The following is a 17898-nucleotide window of genomic DNA, read 5'->3' on the forward strand; positions in this document are numbered from 1 at the left end:
TTTGGCCCATTGATTCGACCCATTTAACAATACAGTCAGCAGCAGCAGTGGCCGTGACACAAAGCACACAGAGGCACTTTAAGGCGCTTGAAGTATGAAAATAATGGATGCCAGCAGCATCACAGCCTGAAACTACAGGAGCTACACCAAAACATCAGAGAGACAATGAGCTGGATTTACTCACACTGGCTCAAGAAACTCCCCTGCTGCCTCAGTAATGCGCACATTGTAAAGTCAGGAAAATTCCAATATCATTGTGAAAACATTTATATTCATTCAGGTAAGGTGGTCGTCTATCTGTCCCAGACGCCCAGCTGAGAACTAATGGGTCAGGGACACTCTGGATTTTATTTTGTATTATTAACACAAACATATTATGATATTACTTTTACTGAGGGGGGCTCACAGTGTTAGACTTTGAAAACACCTGGTTTAAACTGTACAAAACAAAAGTGGAGCAACTACATGTTGCCGTTTAGAAGTCTCCACTGCCTGTTGGACAAGAAAACAAACAAGATGCAACATGTTATTTAGTGAGCATTACAGGCAGATCCAACCTAGCTTAAACCCCCGCTTCATGTCTTTATGCTAAGGTAAACTAACCAGCTGCTGGCTCAATCTTCTCATTTAACTCACAACGAGAGGAAATAAGCATATTTCTCACAATATGGAACTATTCCTTTAAAGGATTAGGCTGTTTTCCTGCTCCACTCCACAGCATGTCACTGAATTAGCATTTTGAAGAGGGATAAAAGACAGTTTGCCGTCAGTAAAAAAAAAAGAAAAAAAGAATCAGTCTGTCTCTGCAGAGCTTCTCTTTGAAACGGAAATACATAGTCTACCAAACACTGCAAGGATTGTTTACATTAACCTTCGCTGTCCCACCCGTCTACAACAATGTGCCTGATATAGCTAGTACCTTTCATTCAGTTTCTCCTCCTGTTTTGTCTTTAGGTCTTTTAATAATGCAGACGCCATGAACAAAACCTGCCTGGAAACCCGCAGCTGTTTTATACGGAGATTAGCTTCATTTCATAACCAAGTGTTTTTTCTTTTCTTTTTTTCCTTTTAAATTACTGCAGGTAATGAGACTTGTTTACTATGAGAGAATGTCAGTGATTCTGTATTATCAGCTTCCAGCTCTTATCCCTGTGATTATTTGCATGCTGATGCTCCCACACACTGTTTACAGCTCTGATCTGAACCGACCCAGTGCATGGCCTCAATTTGTTTCCACCAAATTATTGACAGATTCTTGATTGAATTAAAACTCTTATCAGGATGATGATGATAATGATAATGCCATTGATTTAAATTGCATAACACTGTCAGTCTACTGTGTACCAAGATTGCAGACTGTACTGAATATAGGCTATACACATTTTAACATTTAAACATTTGGTTTTAATCAGAAAAACTTTATACAAACCAAGATAAGGAGCGCACGTGGCAGTGCAGTACATGTTATATGAGACTGGTTTGTTACTCCTGGTAACTGCAGGTGTTGGTGAATACAACACCAACCTCATCGATGAGGAAGAGGGGTGTTCTCTTACTGATGCAGACAGAGAAAGCTGCGACGAGAAAAGCAGAAAGAGGATCTGTGTCTGAAATATTGATGAGACAATGGCCTTTTCTGCTGCAAGAAAGAAGCAGGGAAATGTGTCTTGTTATGGTGTTTATGCCTCTGTATGCTTTTTGAAAAGCTTTGCTCCTTGAAAGCACCGGATTCAGAGTGGTGAAATAAAATACTGCCTCACCAAAATCTACCGCCCTGCCACTGCAAAGACTCTCAAACAGTTGCGTTCCAACAAAGTGAAAGAGAGCTCGCTTCCAAGGAATCTGACTCCAGGTTATCCAGCTCAGTTTACACCGACACCGCACGCAAGTCCTTTTTGTCTGATTGAGGAAAGACTTAAACGTCATTAACTGTCTTAACATACCTGTCTTAACGTAACTGTATTTGAAACAGGATGGGACTGTTTACTAAGAGTGTGTAAAAGCAGACATGTAAAGCTACAGCTGCAGCATCCACTGTGAAACCCCTGTGACACAATAATGTTTTTTTTTTTAAATGCTCAGATGCTCCTTTTCTTTTCTGTCCTTTGCTCATGCTGAAAACATTGATCTGCAATGTTGAAGGAAAACTTTTTAGAGCTCTAGAGGGCTTTCTTTTTTTCTTTCTTTTTCTTTTTAGCATAGTGCTGTAATTTCCAAACTGTAGTGCCTGTTCATCTGCATAAGCAAAAATAAAAGAAGTCTTCAGAAAACTCTGAGGCACATTTGAGCGTCTGTGAACCTGAGATGAAAATGTAAAGAGATGTTTAAAGATGTGTCAAGTCACAGTTTCCTTTATAAGCCTGTATTTTCGACTCAATAGTGCTGCTAAAACACAATAATATAAGTAATATTTTCCCCTGAAATGTAATGGGATAGAAGTATAAAGTAGCATAAAATGAAAATACTTAAATAAAGTATACATACGTTAAAATTGTACATATGTAAATGTATCACCTCACTTTTAATCTAGCCTGAGAAGGAGTTGGACTAAGGTTAATGCTGCAGCCTCTTGGGTTTAACTTCAAACTTAATAACAGTTTCTGGCACTAGAGGTCAGCAGTAACCACATTCAGCTCTTTGTGAAGCGACTTGTCATATAATGCATCAGATCAAGAGACAGATTCCCACAAACACAAACACAATCCTTCAGTATCATCCAGTTCAATCAACACACCTGCTAGCAGTTACCCAGACCAGTCAAATTCCCACAGTGCCCCAGGACAAGACTGTTTCCTCAACAGGTACATAACATATTAAACACATAGATATTATTTCAAAGATAGTACCCTCATTTCTTTGTGGTGTAATAACTGAATCCACATTAGCCAACCTGCGCAGATTGCTAATAATTTGTGGTTGTTATCTGTTGATATTTTAGGTCAACCCTAAAAAAAAACAGTTACAAAACATCTATTTGCTTTTTTAAGTACATTTTGTGGTTGGATGGTGTTTATGTTTTTTTATTCCCATGGAAATGGGCTCGCCTCAGACTGCTGTTTTCAAAATTAACTTTCAAAACTTGAAAATTCATTTTGATGTAGACAAGGATGAAGACAAAGTAGGTGAAAAGTCATAAGAAAATTGTAAAATAAAATAAAATAAGGAGTTAATAAGGATGCGTGGCGGCATCTTTTCAGGGTGGATTAAAATGGTTGTTGTTGTTTACAGCGGTGAAGCAGCAGGTGAGGCCTACTAATATATTCTGCCCTCTCTTCCCATAGGTACAGATGTAACTCTGTTTGTTCTCTACAGGCTGTAATTATCTGAAGCATGACACATTTCTTGGGGTATTATCACATCAGCATGGACATCTTAACTCCGCTTGATTCTTTAAATTCACATTTCTCTCAGTGAGATTTTAAACCTGTACAGTATACGCACGGATGAATGCGTTTCCTCTTTTTACCTGCAAGATTAAACAGCTCAACTAAGCTCAAGGCCATGTTTTCTTGGCAGCCAGTCTCCCTCTGGCTTACTTCATAGAGAGAGCAGTTATAACAAATCTTAAAACCTGTTGGACAAAATCAAAGAAAGATCAGTTAGAGGTGAGACAAAAAATAAAATAGCAACAAACATGCAACATTAGTAATTACATGATGACTGGTGAGCTTTCAGATAAAATGGGCTGGATTTACACATATTGCTTAACTGTTATTAGTTCAAATACACCACACACATGCATGGTGGGCTAGAAAATGAAGTTTATTGAGCCTTGTTTTAAGCTCAGATATCATATCCTTGCTCAGGCAGACATGTAGGTCATCTCTCCAGGTGAAAATAGTAAGCACTATGGCAAGAACCAAATGAGTGCGAAATATGGACACCCAAAGCATTCAAAATGAAATGTATAAATAAAACCTGAAATAAATACTCAAAAGAATAAATTCAGATCAAATATATGTTGTGAAAATAAGTTTTAGATATGAAATGTTACATCATCCTTTGATTCATTTATATAATTTCATGGTTGTATGACGTGTCTGTGTGTATGTCTCTGATTGTTTATTTCATTTTCTATTCATTTTATTTTGAACACTTTGGGTCTCCATAATAAAACACCCAGCACATAAAATGCAATATACAGCAGTGTAAACCAGAGTCGAAAACATAAAATGCAAAGCAGGGCTCCTCAGCAGTGAAACAATATTTAGGGAATGCAAGAGTCTTTGCCAGGTTACACATCAGAAAAAAAACAAACTAAAAACAACAAAAGTGTTATTATAAACACAGTCACAGCAGGGTTTCAACAATCCTCCAAAGGTTTTCACCCTTGAATCAAATAAGAAAAAAAAGGAGTCCTTGTCCTGCAGTCGATGGGTTGCTGGAGCTGATTGACTGATTGCATGTGTAACCAGGACCAAACCCAAAAAAGAAGCAAAACAATTTAACCACATGTTCAACCGTGTCAAAAAAACGGGCTCTAATTCAAACAGAAACCGTGGTCAAGGCAAGTTAAATGAAAAGACAAAGCAAATGTAGCTGTGGGCGATGGGCGTTTTCCTGAAGCTGGTACGTGAGAGCTATCACTTCTAACTGTTTATCGTAATGAGTAAAGGACAATTGAGAATCACATTATGGAAAAATAAACAGGCAGATCATGCAAATGAAAAGGCAGTTCATTTCGTTTTAATGTTTTTTTTTTGTTTTTTTTAAACTGTGTTTGTTTCATTCTGCAGGAAAAAGCCTCAGCAGCCACATTGTTTTGTCTCTTCCTCTCGGCCCGTGCACAGATAAGCCTTCATGCAGCAGCTGCCAGCTGTTGCTTCAGTGTTGGCAGTAGAAGTGTGTACCATTGGGGTTGGTCAGTGCACGTGTTCTCTGTCACCTTTTCATCTTGGGTTTAGGTGTTCAAGTGCATGGTGAGATAGCGTGTCCTTTTAATTTTGTAGGTTTCCATCTCCTCCCCCTCCTCCTCCCACTCTGCTGCAGCCTCATACTGGGTGAACAAACTGGTACACCAGTCTCTGAGACACGTCAGGCTTGCGAATGATGCCCTTCTTGTAGTACTGACGTATGGAGCGACTCAGTTTGTCATAGTTCATTGCAGGTCGATTTTTTCTGAGTCCCCACAGCCTAGCGACGTGAGCCGAGTCTTCGATTTTAAAGATACCTGGTGAGAGTCACAAGAGATGTGACATTTGTAAGAACGTGCCACAAAATGTACAAAAGAGTCATTGTATGTGTGCTCATAAAGAGAGCAGTTCAATAGTAATATTTTTTTTGCATCACCTGAGAAGTTGAATAGCACTGTAGGTTGAGGGTGAAAGAGATAGAAGCAATTAATGCTGAGACTGAGGCTCTGGAGGAGCTGAAGTGTCAGCTGAAGCACTAAAAGGGTTTGAAATATCAGTTCGGAGTAGCAAACTCCACCTCTGTCCAATATTCACTCTCTTTTTGCTCTGTTTTTGATCTCCACCACCTGAAGCAAATATCTGTTTTTGCTAATTGTTCCAGTTGGTACAGTATTTTATTGGTACTGCAGAGCAGGGTAGTGTGCAGTGTGTTTTCAGACCTTGTTCTCTCTGGAAACGACACTACGAGACAAGTGAGATGAACCAGAACAGAGAAGCTGTGGGCCTGAAAGCTAAACGCTGAACTGAAGCTTACAACAAAGATCTCTAAATCCAAGCAAAGCAACTCATTGTTACTGTAAAATAACAATTGTGACCGCTTTAAAGAACGAGAGATGGAAGCAGCTGAAATGTCAGTTCATATGTAGCAAGTAAAAGGAAATGAAGAGACAATTACAGTTAAAGCCATTAAAGCCTTTAAAATTTGCTATGTATTTGCTATGAAAGCAGCTGAACTGTGAGTTGATAGGTAAAATTCAGGGAACTACTGGGTGTTTAAAACAGTCTGTATTAAAGTGGCTGGAGATGGAGCATGTGTGCACACAACATTAAAAAAAAAATGAGAGAACCTTTTTCTTTATTGAGCCAGCGGATGCAGCGTCCATAGCTGTGAGGTTTGAGCAGGAGCTCTCTGAGGAACTGCCACAGGTGAATGGGCTGACCGGAACAGGACGAATCGGCCTCAGACCAAAGCTCCTCGCTGCCTGCACAACAAAACAACAATGCTGGGTTGTTGTGTTGTAATTCACTGAGAAAAGACTCATACCAAAGAGTACCAGGCTCTTAAGCTTTAATCAGGACACTGAAAATACACAGTACAAAAGCTTGATTTGCCCGTCCAGTGGTTAAAAGTGTGTAAAAATTTAAAGGTCAGCAGTGCATTAGATTTATTTTGACTAACTCTGTGCAAAGCATGTATGCTCCTTTCATTTGTTATAGTTTGTTAATGGTAGGTGTGTAAGAAAAACAAGCCTACCTGTAGTTTTGGTGTCTCCAGCTGAACACCTCTCTTTCATCCAGGCAGCTGGAAGGAAAAGACAGACAAATGTTTAACTTAAGAAAAAGCTTTTACTTCAAGTGAATCAATGCTTGATGCCTCTTACCCCCACCCAAACATGCAGAAACATACTAATATACACGTGCACGCACTTAGAAGTTCAAAACAGCTAAACGTTAGGCAATACAGTCATTGTAGGAGGTGCAGCAGTCTATGATGAACTTGTTAAATAAATATCACACCCTTACCTGACTTCCATATGTCCAGGTGTGCGTGCAGTGTGTCTCCACACTGCGGCGAACGGTGGCGAAACTCCTCCTCGCTCATGGCACAAAGGTCCTTTCCTGTCAGCTCCTGGAAAGACTTTCCTGCGTGGGGCAGCCTGTACAGATGCTCTGTCCACAGTAGCCACTTCTGCACATTTCCCGTGTTCCACTCTATAGGGTCTATAAAAAAAACAAAGAAAGATATGAAAAACGGTGAGAAAACTCTCAGCTGCCTCTACAATAAATTATCTGGTTACCGCAATTACTACAATTCTAATCAGTCGAATAGCTGAGTGGGGATCACGGTGGTTTATGACAGCCAGAAGCCTTACAATACATAATGCTTCCTGTGTTTGCTTTGGGAGCATGAGAGACCTCGCCCTTAAGACTGTGTACACGTCTACTGGCAGAAAAGAACCATCACTGTCATAACCCAAGAAAACTCATGCAAAGGTCAGGATTAAACAGATCCTGGAGCAGGCAAACACGGCTATGCGTCAGTAAGGACATGATTTAAGGGATCTGTCATCTTGCCTTGGCTATCCACACAAATATGTGTTGATTTTGGGAGCAAGAACCAGTGGCTTAAGCGTCTCTGAATCAATATTCCTGTACCTGCAAATAACAGGCAGCATTTTGTTTGTTTTTTTTTTTTCTTTTTTTTTGTCATGAAAAAAGCTTTGCTTACTTTAAAGATTTGTTTCTTTGCCAGTTATTTCTCTTGATACTGTAACACCCCGCTTGAGGATGACAAACTGTGGCAGCAGGTGTGGTGGAAGGTAGCCTACCTGGCGTTATATTGAGCAGTTTGCAGGCTGTTTCAATGTCCTTCAGCACTTCTCCCACCACCATGCTCTGCACCTGCTCCAGAGAACGCTCCTCCTCCTGGCCCTCCAGCCCCGGGGAGAGTCCCTGTTCTTGGCTGTCAATGACCGGGCACTGTTCTGGTTCTTCCCGGGTCTCCATGTGAGTCATGGGTACAGCCAGCGTTGGGGTGGCCTCTGAAACTTTCACGAGCCACGCTGCATCCTCGGTGAGAAGCATGTCAAAGCAGGAGAGGTAGAGGCCTGGCATGCCACGCTCCAGAGTTTCCACGTTTGGTTTGGTCTCCGTCATGTCCCAGGGCTCTCCAGAGCCCCTGTTCCGCTCCAGAATGGCGAGGGAGTCCTCAGTCATCCCAATCCTGGACCCATACACTGTGCCTTCTGATAAACTGCCCACTGAGTTTGACATAACTGGTACCTGAAGATAAAGGAAAACAAAGAAGCAACATTAAACTTTTTCCAACCTGTCACCTGCACATGAAGTCATGAAGTGTGAGCTATATAAACTTTTTAAAGCATCCTTTCAGCATTGCAAAATGTTAATACAAAAAAAGTAAACTTATTCTGAATAGTGTTAGATTAAAAAGAATCAACAGATCTGCCTGTAACATAAAGATGAGTAAAGAAGATTTGAAGGTAAATATATGCTTTAAATCTGCAGTCGACAAGAGCACATCAGCGATGATCCTGTCTGACAAAGGTTTTCAAGCAACATTCAAGCATCACTTTGATTAAAATCATGTCACGATTTAAGTCAAAAAGACAATACCTTTACCAACAGTTCCTTTCTTACAATTCTTTGGCTGCTAAACCAGCATTAGTTTGAGCTTTGTAAGAAACTCCATCAGAGTAACTGCAAGCAAAAATCCTTATCCTTACGTAATGTGTCACGAGCAGAACTGTGGTGAGTCCGCGCTTGCTCGTGTCTCTATAAGAACCCAGAGCCTAATGGAGACACCAGGAAAATGACCCTCAAGAGAGTTAAAACACACACAGCGCTGACAGGCATGGGGCAAAATGGATTTGACTGAGTCTCTTATTTGTGGGTCAGTTGCCCAGAATGGCTGAAGTCTTGGGGGTAGGTGACTCGTATTGAGACCTGAAGCCGCTCCGCCGCCTGACTCAGCTTTCAAGGTGCCGTCTCCGCAGCCCTCTGTCTCCACTGTCAGCTGGAGATTTTAATCAAATGGAAGCCAGATAATGTGGAGAAGAGCGTGCACACGCTCTGCACAAAAACCATGTGCCAAAAAAAAAGAAAGGTGCCTGTTTTATGAAGATTAGACTGATAGGTGCGACAGCTTTTTCTCAACAGGAAATTGCCATCATAAGTGCTCATTTATGGACGTCAGCTGTAGCACAAGTGTTGTAATCTCAGGGTAAATTCTGATATGGCATAATGTGCACCTGCCACAGCTGGCATATGGGAAGGCACACTGCTGTCTCACACACATACACACACACATACACATCAAGTTATCAGTGGTTGTTGCTGATGCCACAGTAAAGGAAGTGTGCTCCCACAGAGCACATGTTCGAGGAGAGACATGGCTTTATTTGTCAAGACACAAAGGAATTAGAGTCTCATAAAGTTTGCCAAATGATGGTGAGACTACACCCATCAGCCAATATCATTTATCAAAGTCACATTAAACCTTTATCATAGAAAAAAAAAAGGGGGGGGGGGGGGGGGCTGCACACTTACAGAAAAGAGAAGAGGCTCTTCGGATGCAGCAAGAATCAATTAATTGTGATCTCATGGAGCTGCTAACAACTGTCAACTGTTGAAAAAATACTTTTTTTGCTCTTATAGTTTCTCTTACAAAACTTCCCCAAAAGATAAATAAAGTTATCTTCCCTGCCCCCACAGAAAAGATTCCGGTCTTTGGTCCTCAACCCCCCACTGTAAAACCTCCCCAGTCTTCCTTTTATCTCCAAACTTCTCGTAAACTATAACCCACTCTCCCTTTCACTCCATCAGGAGTCAGATTAAAAGCCACCGGTATCCCAGCCTGGCTGCTGCGTGTTAACTCTGCTCTGTAACAGCTTGCGCTAAGCCCATTAGCAAAGCAAATTTAGCCATATTACCTTCTTCCAAAAGGAAGAGGGGGCACAAGAAAAAGACACAAACACACACCCCCGGGGAGAGGGATTAAGACCCTGACTGATCTCTAAATGAGTTTGGTCAAGACGCTGATATTCATTTCAGGAGCATTAGAGTTTGCTCCATTTACTCAGCAAAGTCAGCCTTTGACACCCAAGGAAAAGGACTCAGGACTGCAGACCTCCACGCTGGGAACCATATTCCCCCTTTATGCTTGGTCTCATTTAACATGAAGAGGTTGCCTTCTATTTTATACAACTGAAGCTGTGTCATCACATTTTTCTATTTGTTTTTGTGTTTTTCTGCAAAAAAAATAAATCTGAGAATTACCTCAGGATCATTTTCCTACACATAAAAAGCTAGAAGCCTGAATTATCACAAAAACTCCTCGATTCTGAACTCTATGTTCAAATAAAAGTAGAATATTTTGCAGACCAATACAGCCAATCTAGCTTAAACTTAACCCGTTAGCCCATTCATCATTGTTGCTGAAACCTTTTTGTGTCAAAAGTCAACAGAGTGTTTAGATTAAAGTTAATGAGTAGTGATTAAAACAACCAAAGGTATACTCTTTCAAAACTGTTTAACCTGATTCAATCCGAGTTGAAAAAAGAAAATGTCACATGTAGGGAAGATTTCAGAACATCCACCTAAAGGTGACCAAAATGTTTGAGCTCATCACAAAAAAAAGGGGAAAAAAAGAAAAAGGTCTGTGTTGTTTGAGTCTGGAGTTAAAGGAGTGTGTACAGCCAGGCGTGACTATTTGCCATGTGAGCGTTAAAGGGAGATTTTTTTTTTCCTTGTTATTGTTTCTCATGGGAAACTTGGACCAACTAAGGAAGTCATTGTTCCAAGAACAAGGAAAGAAGGAGTGTCATCATTGTGTCGAGCTACTTGCTCAATGTGACGAATGCAGGGTAGAAAACCTGCAGGTTGGAGATAGTGATTTGCATCTTTTAGTTTATGGCAATAGTAATGTGCAGGTGCTTTGTTCACATTATAAATTAGGTTTAGGTGTCGCAGTATAATCTATTTTTAGGCTTTTAGCCAGTTTTATGAATTGCAAATAAAGACGGATTCTGTGTCAATGCCTTCTATTTTTATTGCTGTTTACAACATCTGTAGTTAACAGGCCATTGCACATCATTCTTTTTCTCTGTTATACTACATTCTTTAATATATTTCATTAAATTCTTGGTGTTTTATTATGTTCTTTATTTTTTCCATCCCTGAGTGGGTTGTAACCACTGCCAGTGGGGGGGATGATGGTGCACTGGCTGTTAGTGAGGTGCGATGGCATTAGGCCAACATCCTAGGAAACACTAAACCATTTCAAATGCTTTTGTTGCTGGTTCAAATTCATTTAGACGTTGGGCTGTATTCACAGTTAATGATGTAGGTGATAAATGTCATATAACTGAGATTGGACCTGAAGATTGGAGACATGCCGCAGACGGATGGAGAAATGAACCTGTCACCTGTTTTGAAACTGCAGAGATAGTGAAGATATGGAGACTCTCACTATGGAGCCCGAGGCATGTGCTGGTGCGGCTGGATTTAAAGTGCTGATTATGAGAAGATGAGAAAGAGCAGGTTTTTAGTAGTTTTAAAAGTTACGCAAAAAATATCTGTAATCAGCAGCACTTTAGAAAGCGCCTGGTCTGGCCTTGTGGCCTAGAAGTGCATGCGGACAAACATAAGGTCCATTTCCATCTGTCTGTTTTGTGCTGATTCCTACTAATTGCATTTATAAACGACTAATTTGCAACAGTAAATACATTTTGAGGGAAATGTAAGGCAGACCGGACTACATTTCATATACATATATATATGAAACAACTGTAGCAGAAAATCTGTAAAAGAGTCGAAATGTTGGAGGATCAGTGGAAGCAAAATTCGACAAAGTACAATGGAAACAGATTTAGTAGCATGTGAAGCATGTGACCTTTGAAACTTTCATTCACAAAGTTCCAACATCCATTGAAACTTTCACTCAAGTGAAGAGAGTGAACATGGCGGCACATTTAAAACATAAGATCTGTCTGGACCAATGAGGAGGTTTTAGCGTTCCTCAAATTAAAACATTAGTCTAAAACCACCTTAAATATTTCCTTGAACTTTTGAAGTTTTCCACATCGTTGGAGGTTTGAGTGGCTTTTAATTGTTTCACCTTGTTGCGCCCTCTTCAATGGTTTAAAAGTTGTTGATGAACTTAGCTCCAAAAAGTTGCATAACAATGGTGGATAAGTATGCATTAATTAATGTTTTCTTTTGCCAATATTTCAGAAATTAATTTGAAATTCATCATAATTAAATCCTCCATCCTATCCTGGGCATCAGTGACAAATCTAATTTGATTTTGTTTTATCATTGTGGGTTTTGGCATGAAACCTCCAACAACCCTTCAGACGGCCTTTATCTTACCGCATTTTGTTTTTTATCAACCTGACTAAGATACAGAAAGATACACACAGAAAATTAAACAAAACTGAAAAGGTAAATTAATGATGATAATGATAATAGCTTTTTCTGCAGCTCTTCTTCTCTTCCACTCTCTTTTCCGCCTTTTCAGACTGTTTCAAGATTTCCAGATTTATTTCTTGCTGTGACCAAAATATGTAAAACCAAGCGCAACAACTATAACTCTCTCTCTCTCCTCTCTCTCTCTTATATATATATATATATATATATATATATATCTCACAGACAAAGTTTTAAGTTAATTAATTACATATGCATGTAAACCTTGAGATGATGATAATGTAATAGACAGGTGCAAGTGGAACATCTATACTATTTAATATTCACTGTAACGTATGAAAAGTAGAAATTTTGATTTTATGAACTGCCAGCAAACCACACCCAGTGTCACACAAAAGTTCTCCATTTAAATGACAATAATAAAACTGTGAAAACAGAAAATAAACACTGGATTTCACACATTACATATCTGAGACATTGTGTAAGGCAGCTTCTTCTTACCAAGGCAAAGATGCGCTGATGGCCAGAGGCAAAACTTGACTGGATGATGGCAGATGCGGAGCAGCTCTGCTTCTGTTCAGGGTGAAAGATGGCCTTTTGTCCCGTTTCCGATCAGCGCACGCCTCAGACGGGACGTGCGGACGCCACCTGAGGGCAGGGGTGCAGCAGACAGAGGGCACCACCCTTCAATATGATGAGTTTCGCAGAGACCCCAGCCCGAGGCCTCTGACCCTACCTCACTTTTTGTTAGAATTACACTTAACCTGAAAGTCACAGCCTAAAGCACAACTGCAAACCAAACTTCAAGTGAAAGCACCTGCTGGGGGTGTGTACAAAGTGAGAAGGAGCCAGGGCAAGTGACTGGGTGAGTGAGTGCAAAGGAATTCCAGCACCATTGACTGCAATTTGTATTTATAGGGCAGTAGTGTTTACTTATGCACACAACCCTCTGTGTGTGTGTGTGTGTGTGTGTGTGTGTGTGTGTGTGTGTGTGTGTGTGTGTGTGTGTGTGTGTGTGTGTGTGTGTGTGTGTGTGTGTGTGTGTGTGTGTCTGAAGTGCCATGTGTCTTGCAGATTAGCTCAGACCTCCTCAAACACTGGTAGTTGACCTCAGTGCTTAGGTGACAGACAATTCAAAGAGATAAGAGACTAAAGAATTTTATCACTTTGAAAAAAAAAAAAACTTTATAAGAAATTTAAACGTTTTTTAACAAACACTTTTGTTTCACAGCTGAAAGGTTCCAGGTGCAGCAGTGGAAAGTAACTGAGCACATTTTGGTCAAGTACTGAAGTACAACTTGAACTCTGCTTCTGCTCCACAGCAACTGTTGTACTTTCTTCACTTTACTATATTTATGTGGCCACAGTAGTAACTTTTCAGATTAAGATTGTATATTAAAAAGTATTGGATTATACTTGGACCATAAGATATATTATGCAATATTTAACCATTAGTTCCCAACCATTTTGACTCCCAACCTCCTTTACAAAAAAAGCATTGTCTATAAGTTCGGATGTGTTTGAGGTGTCAGCTGTTTAAAAAAATTAATAAATAAAATAAAACCTTCCAGGATTGTTTCATTCAAATAACAGTTGGCACCTACAAAGGGTAAAATAATCCTGTGCAAATAATAGTGAGAAGTCCAAAGTATGAATACAAATGTGTGTAGCAGAAGTTTTTTTTCTATCTCATTAATCATTTCACGACTTCTCAGATTTAGCCGGTGACTGTACGTAAAGCAGTTAAAATGAACTCTACCTCGACCAGGTACAACTTAACATCACACATCAGTGTTAATAATCTAATAATGTCATATACAATAATACATCAGTGTCAGGGGTCTCTATGCAGAACAAGTACATTTTGCTGAAATTACATTTACTATTACTGAAGTGAGACTTTGAAGACAGGACTTTTCCTTGTAGTGGAATATTTTTACTGTGGTTTTGGTACTTTCACTTACGTAAAGGATCTGAGTTCTTCCTCCACCGCAGGTTTTTCATCTTCACTTTTTGGAGTTTGTGTGTTCCCCCCATGCTCACCTGGATTCCACTCAAACATCTAGTTTCACAGTTCAGAGGCACACTCAAATGACAGGTAATAGATTAATGCAGATGGTGCTCAGACCATATGTGAAAAACATACATCACTCCACATATAAGATATTACTATTTGTCTAGGAAACTTTAAGATGAAAAGTGGCTCTTAACTTAAATATTTACTCATAATGTGGATAATGTGTGGCCAGATTATGACCTTTAACTTGAAGAATAGGTCCACAATTTTTCAAGTCTGTCTTCATACAATACCCACATGCCCATGTGTACATTGAAAGCATTATCATGATGTTTGACAATGTAATCATTCCTCCTCTACACACAGACTGAAAAGAGATTTCTGTCTAAAGCGATTTCAGTGTCGTCATTCTGCATAAAAATGTATTTTGGGGTTCAGCAGAAGGCTTCAGCAGGCTCAGTTAGTCAGATGTTAAAGTCAGGCACTGTTCAAAAAGCTTTTATTTCTTATGTGCCTGATTTAAACTGTGATCGCTTTAAGACGGGACCTCTTTGAAGCCTGCTTGAACAGGAAGTTCAAATTAAAATGATAAATGTTGCTTTCAGTTTACATATGGTCATGTGAAGTAAAAGTCTTGCATTATCATCTACAAAATTTACTTAAATCATTCCTCAGTATAATCTTACATTATACTTATATTGTTTTACTATATACTGGATGCATTAAAATGTAAAAAGCATTTACAGATTGTACACACCATGCTACAGCGCCACAGGTGTTTTCATTTATTGATTATACTTCTCTAAATGTAACATCTCCCTCACTCACATAAATTAGTTTTGCTTTTTTTAAAAAAAATTATTATTCTTACTGGTAAATATGTTTTGGTGACCTTACATACTGTAAATTTTCAGCAGAGCTATGATCAACTTCAACCTGATTTTGCTGTACTCAATGTACCAGGTTAATCCATTCACTGTCAGCACTGCTCTCTGGGAGTCCCTGGTTCTGAGTACTGAACCATAGTCTATGTCAAAACACCCGTGTGGGTGTGCCAGGTTTTTAATAATGTAAGTGATGAAGGCGGAGATCATTTTAACTGCTTTATACACTGTTAGGTACTTTCGCAATGAATCATCCAAAGTAAATAGTAATCATAGCTTTTTTATAGCTAATTATAAAATCCCTTCTTAAAAGTGGTGCTGTCAAGTGTAAAGTAACATAAAACTGAAATTAAAATAAAATTACTCACCTCCTCTTGACATAAATAGTTGTTGGCTTCATGGAGTAGTTACTGTTGTCAGCTTGAATCAGTGAAATTAATGCACAAGCTTTTACACTGGAAGAAAAAAAAAATCAAAATGTTTATAGGAACTTCTCAGAAAACTGTAACTTAAACCTTTTTCTCTGCTGCTGGTTCACATGCTCAGTCTGTTCCAAAGAGGCATGTTGCTCTACAACACACTGCTTCTGTGTAGCTTGAGCTGTTCGATGAATGTTTCTGGTCATTGCAACTATTTTTGCTTTTAACTGTCACAACATAACATACTTTTGCTTTTGCTTTCTTTGGACTGGAACAAAACTTAGTGTCATCATATTACCAGCTGAGTATATTCACTCTAATGTCTAGAGTAAAATCCAGCCCATAATGAGTAAATATACACTGAGGATCAACATTGGACAGCTAAAGTGAAAATATATATTTGTGTTTTAATATAAAGTCACAGTACACCATTTGGGCCTCTGGGCTGTTAAGGATTTTGCGTTACAGTGATTTCCGAGCGTATATGCAAAAAAGTTCCAGATGCATCGGTGATATCATGACCAGCAATACAACCTAAAAAAAACAAGCACATGTTTAGATCTCTATCATTGCACATTACCTCATCATGTTGACATTTGTGAGGACAGAGAAACTGTCTTCAGCAACTCACTTGTGAAAAAGGCTGTTGTTTCCTTTTATTTAGAGTTAGTGAAGCTTAACCACAAATGCAAAAACTGTCTGTGTCATTCATTGTAATAACAGTTTCCTTAAAAGGAAATTTTTGTGCAATTTAAGCCTGTTTGAACAATGTCTGTCAAAAGCACAGAAATAACAGGTGTTTGTGAAAAGGCTTTGAAAGAAAATGAGAAAAACAGTGGTCACTCGCAACAATAAAGGTGCTTTAAGACTGCTGTATATCTAATCTTTCCCCTCTAATCTTGCTCTTAATTCACCATGTAAGTCGCTAAAAGGCCAGTCTTCTGATAGCACTAAAAAGTTTCTTTTTCTTTTTAAGTTCCAGGACATATTTTCTATTCTTCTATTTCCAGTGCAGTGAGTTTGATATGGTTCTCCACAGTCTGAATGGACTAATTGTGAGATACAGAGAGGGTGTGCACAAACTGCGTCAAGACTTCTTAGCAGCTGAGTGTTTGTAGACACACCAAATCAAACCGTGTGCGATGACCGCCTCCTTTCATTGGACAATTCAGTATGAAATTGGATATGAATGTGTGTGTGTGTGTGTGTGCTTGTGCATTAAACGCATGTGTGTGTTCCATTCATATGGAATAAGCGTGGACGTGTGTATGCATACGTCTGTGTGGCGTGCGTCCACATACAAATTTCGAATTTATGACATGGTACACAATTAAATTACCTTGTGAGTAAAAGTGAACGTGCTGTACAGTTTTAAAAGAGCTTGCTCATATAAAAAGAAACACTTACAGACATCTATTAGGTGAAAAAGTCTGTTTGCTTTTGGTTTTACCCGCATCCAGTACATCAACAAAATTTGCATGGCAGTTTCTTCAAATAGTGTTTCAGCTTTTCTTTGGCTCTAAAACAACATTCTCATGGTTGAAAGATGATGCGGTAAAAAGAAGCTAACAGACTGCAAGTCAAATGCGAAGCCACAATTGGTTCACTGTGATCTTGATATGACTAATGATTGTGCAGGTGTCCCTACTCTAAACAGGTGTCGGTCACCCACCTGAGTTATCTTAGCAAAGTCAACAAACACTGGTGGATCGCCTCAGTGTAATCTTTGTTGAGTGAATGAGTGTCACATTGTCAGAATATGAGGAGCGTCGCCTCCTCTTACTTTAGGAGAACACTTTTAACTGTTTTGGGGGGGGATTATTGAATAGGAATTCAGTCCTTGGTCAGCTTGGAAAAATGTGATACAGCCTATTTGTACTACTACATGTGGCATCATGTGAGAAACATTTCACGAATAAAAGCTTACTGCTGACTGAATGCAATGTGATAAATACAACTAAAAACATTTTGACAGTGTATTGGAGCCATATTATATTACTTCCTCTTGAAAACAGAGAGGCTTATTGGCAGCGGTGCATTCGACTGTAACGTTACTCCTCAAAAGGACAGTTAGAAGGTCAAGTTCAGATCCATTTCCTGATGATTTATCTCAACAGCCGGGCAGCGTGCCAAGGCATTTCTCTGCTTGTAAAACATTTAACGTTGCAGAGACATGCCTGATCATGCAGATGCGCAAAAACCAACAGATGTGAGGTCAAAAGATGGTGTGCGGTGTTATGTAATGAAGCTCTGAGGAGGTGCAGAAGCTGGAAATGAGAATGGACAGACGTAACATACAGTGGGGAAGTGTGTGAGTTTTGATACTACAAGTTGTCTGTGTTTTTGTTGTCTGTGACAAACAGCCATATCAGCACTCACTTAGAGTTATGTTTCCGTTTGAATGCACTGTAACCTCAGTATTAAGTCTCCTTTTAGCTACCTTTTGGTCTCCACCATCTTCTAAGAAAATTATCCGACGCTTTAGCTGCTCTTTAGTC

The 17898-nt window shown here is 39.4% G+C and overlaps 1 protein-coding gene across 3 annotated transcripts; it reads right to left on the minus strand.

Moving 5' to 3' along the window:
• Positions 1–2310: 2310 nt before the first annotated feature.
• LOC121179724 (SAM pointed domain-containing Ets transcription factor) lies at positions 2311–15428 on the minus strand. 3 transcript variants are annotated; one of them, XM_041034714.1, is made up of 8 exons: positions 15350–15428; positions 14045–14142; positions 12582–12728; positions 7463–7916; positions 6657–6854; positions 6388–6435; positions 5981–6115; positions 2311–5170 (listed from the first exon to the last, which is right to left on the minus strand). In XM_041034714.1, exons 4-8 carry the CDS (start codon positions 7905–7907, stop codon positions 4992–4994), a joined length of 1005 nt encoding a protein of 334 aa, XP_040890648.1. In that variant the 5' UTR covers positions 7908–7916; positions 12582–12728; positions 14045–14142; positions 15350–15428; the 3' UTR covers positions 2311–4991. The 3 variants fall into 3 exon arrangements, with proteins under 3 accessions (XP_040890648.1, XP_040890649.1, XP_040890647.1); XM_041034715.1 differs by lacking the exon at positions 15350–15428 and having other exon boundaries at positions 14045–14217; XM_041034713.1 differs by lacking the exons at positions 14045–14142; positions 15350–15428 and having other exon boundaries at positions 12582–12946.
• Between the last annotated feature and the right edge of the window lie 2470 nt (positions 15429–17898).

Source organism: Toxotes jaculatrix, chromosome 3, assembly GCF_017976425.1.
Source record: "Toxotes jaculatrix isolate fToxJac2 chromosome 3, fToxJac2.pri, whole genome shotgun sequence".
Taxonomy (NCBI): Eukaryota; Metazoa; Chordata; class Actinopteri; family Toxotidae; genus Toxotes; species Toxotes jaculatrix.

Coding starts and splice junctions, on each gene's coding strand:
- LOC121179724 (XM_041034714.1), bottom strand. CDS start 7,907: ATGTCAAACTCAGTGGGCAGTTTATCAGAAGGCACAGTGTATGGGTCC. Junction 6,855..7,462: donor ACTGCTCAATATAACGCCAG/GTAGGCTACCTT, acceptor TTTTTTTTATAG/ACCCTATAGAGTGGAACACG. Junction 6,436..6,656: donor CCTGGACATATGGAAGTCAG/GTAAGGGTGTGA, acceptor TTTTCCTTCCAG/CTGCCTGGATGAAAGAGAGG.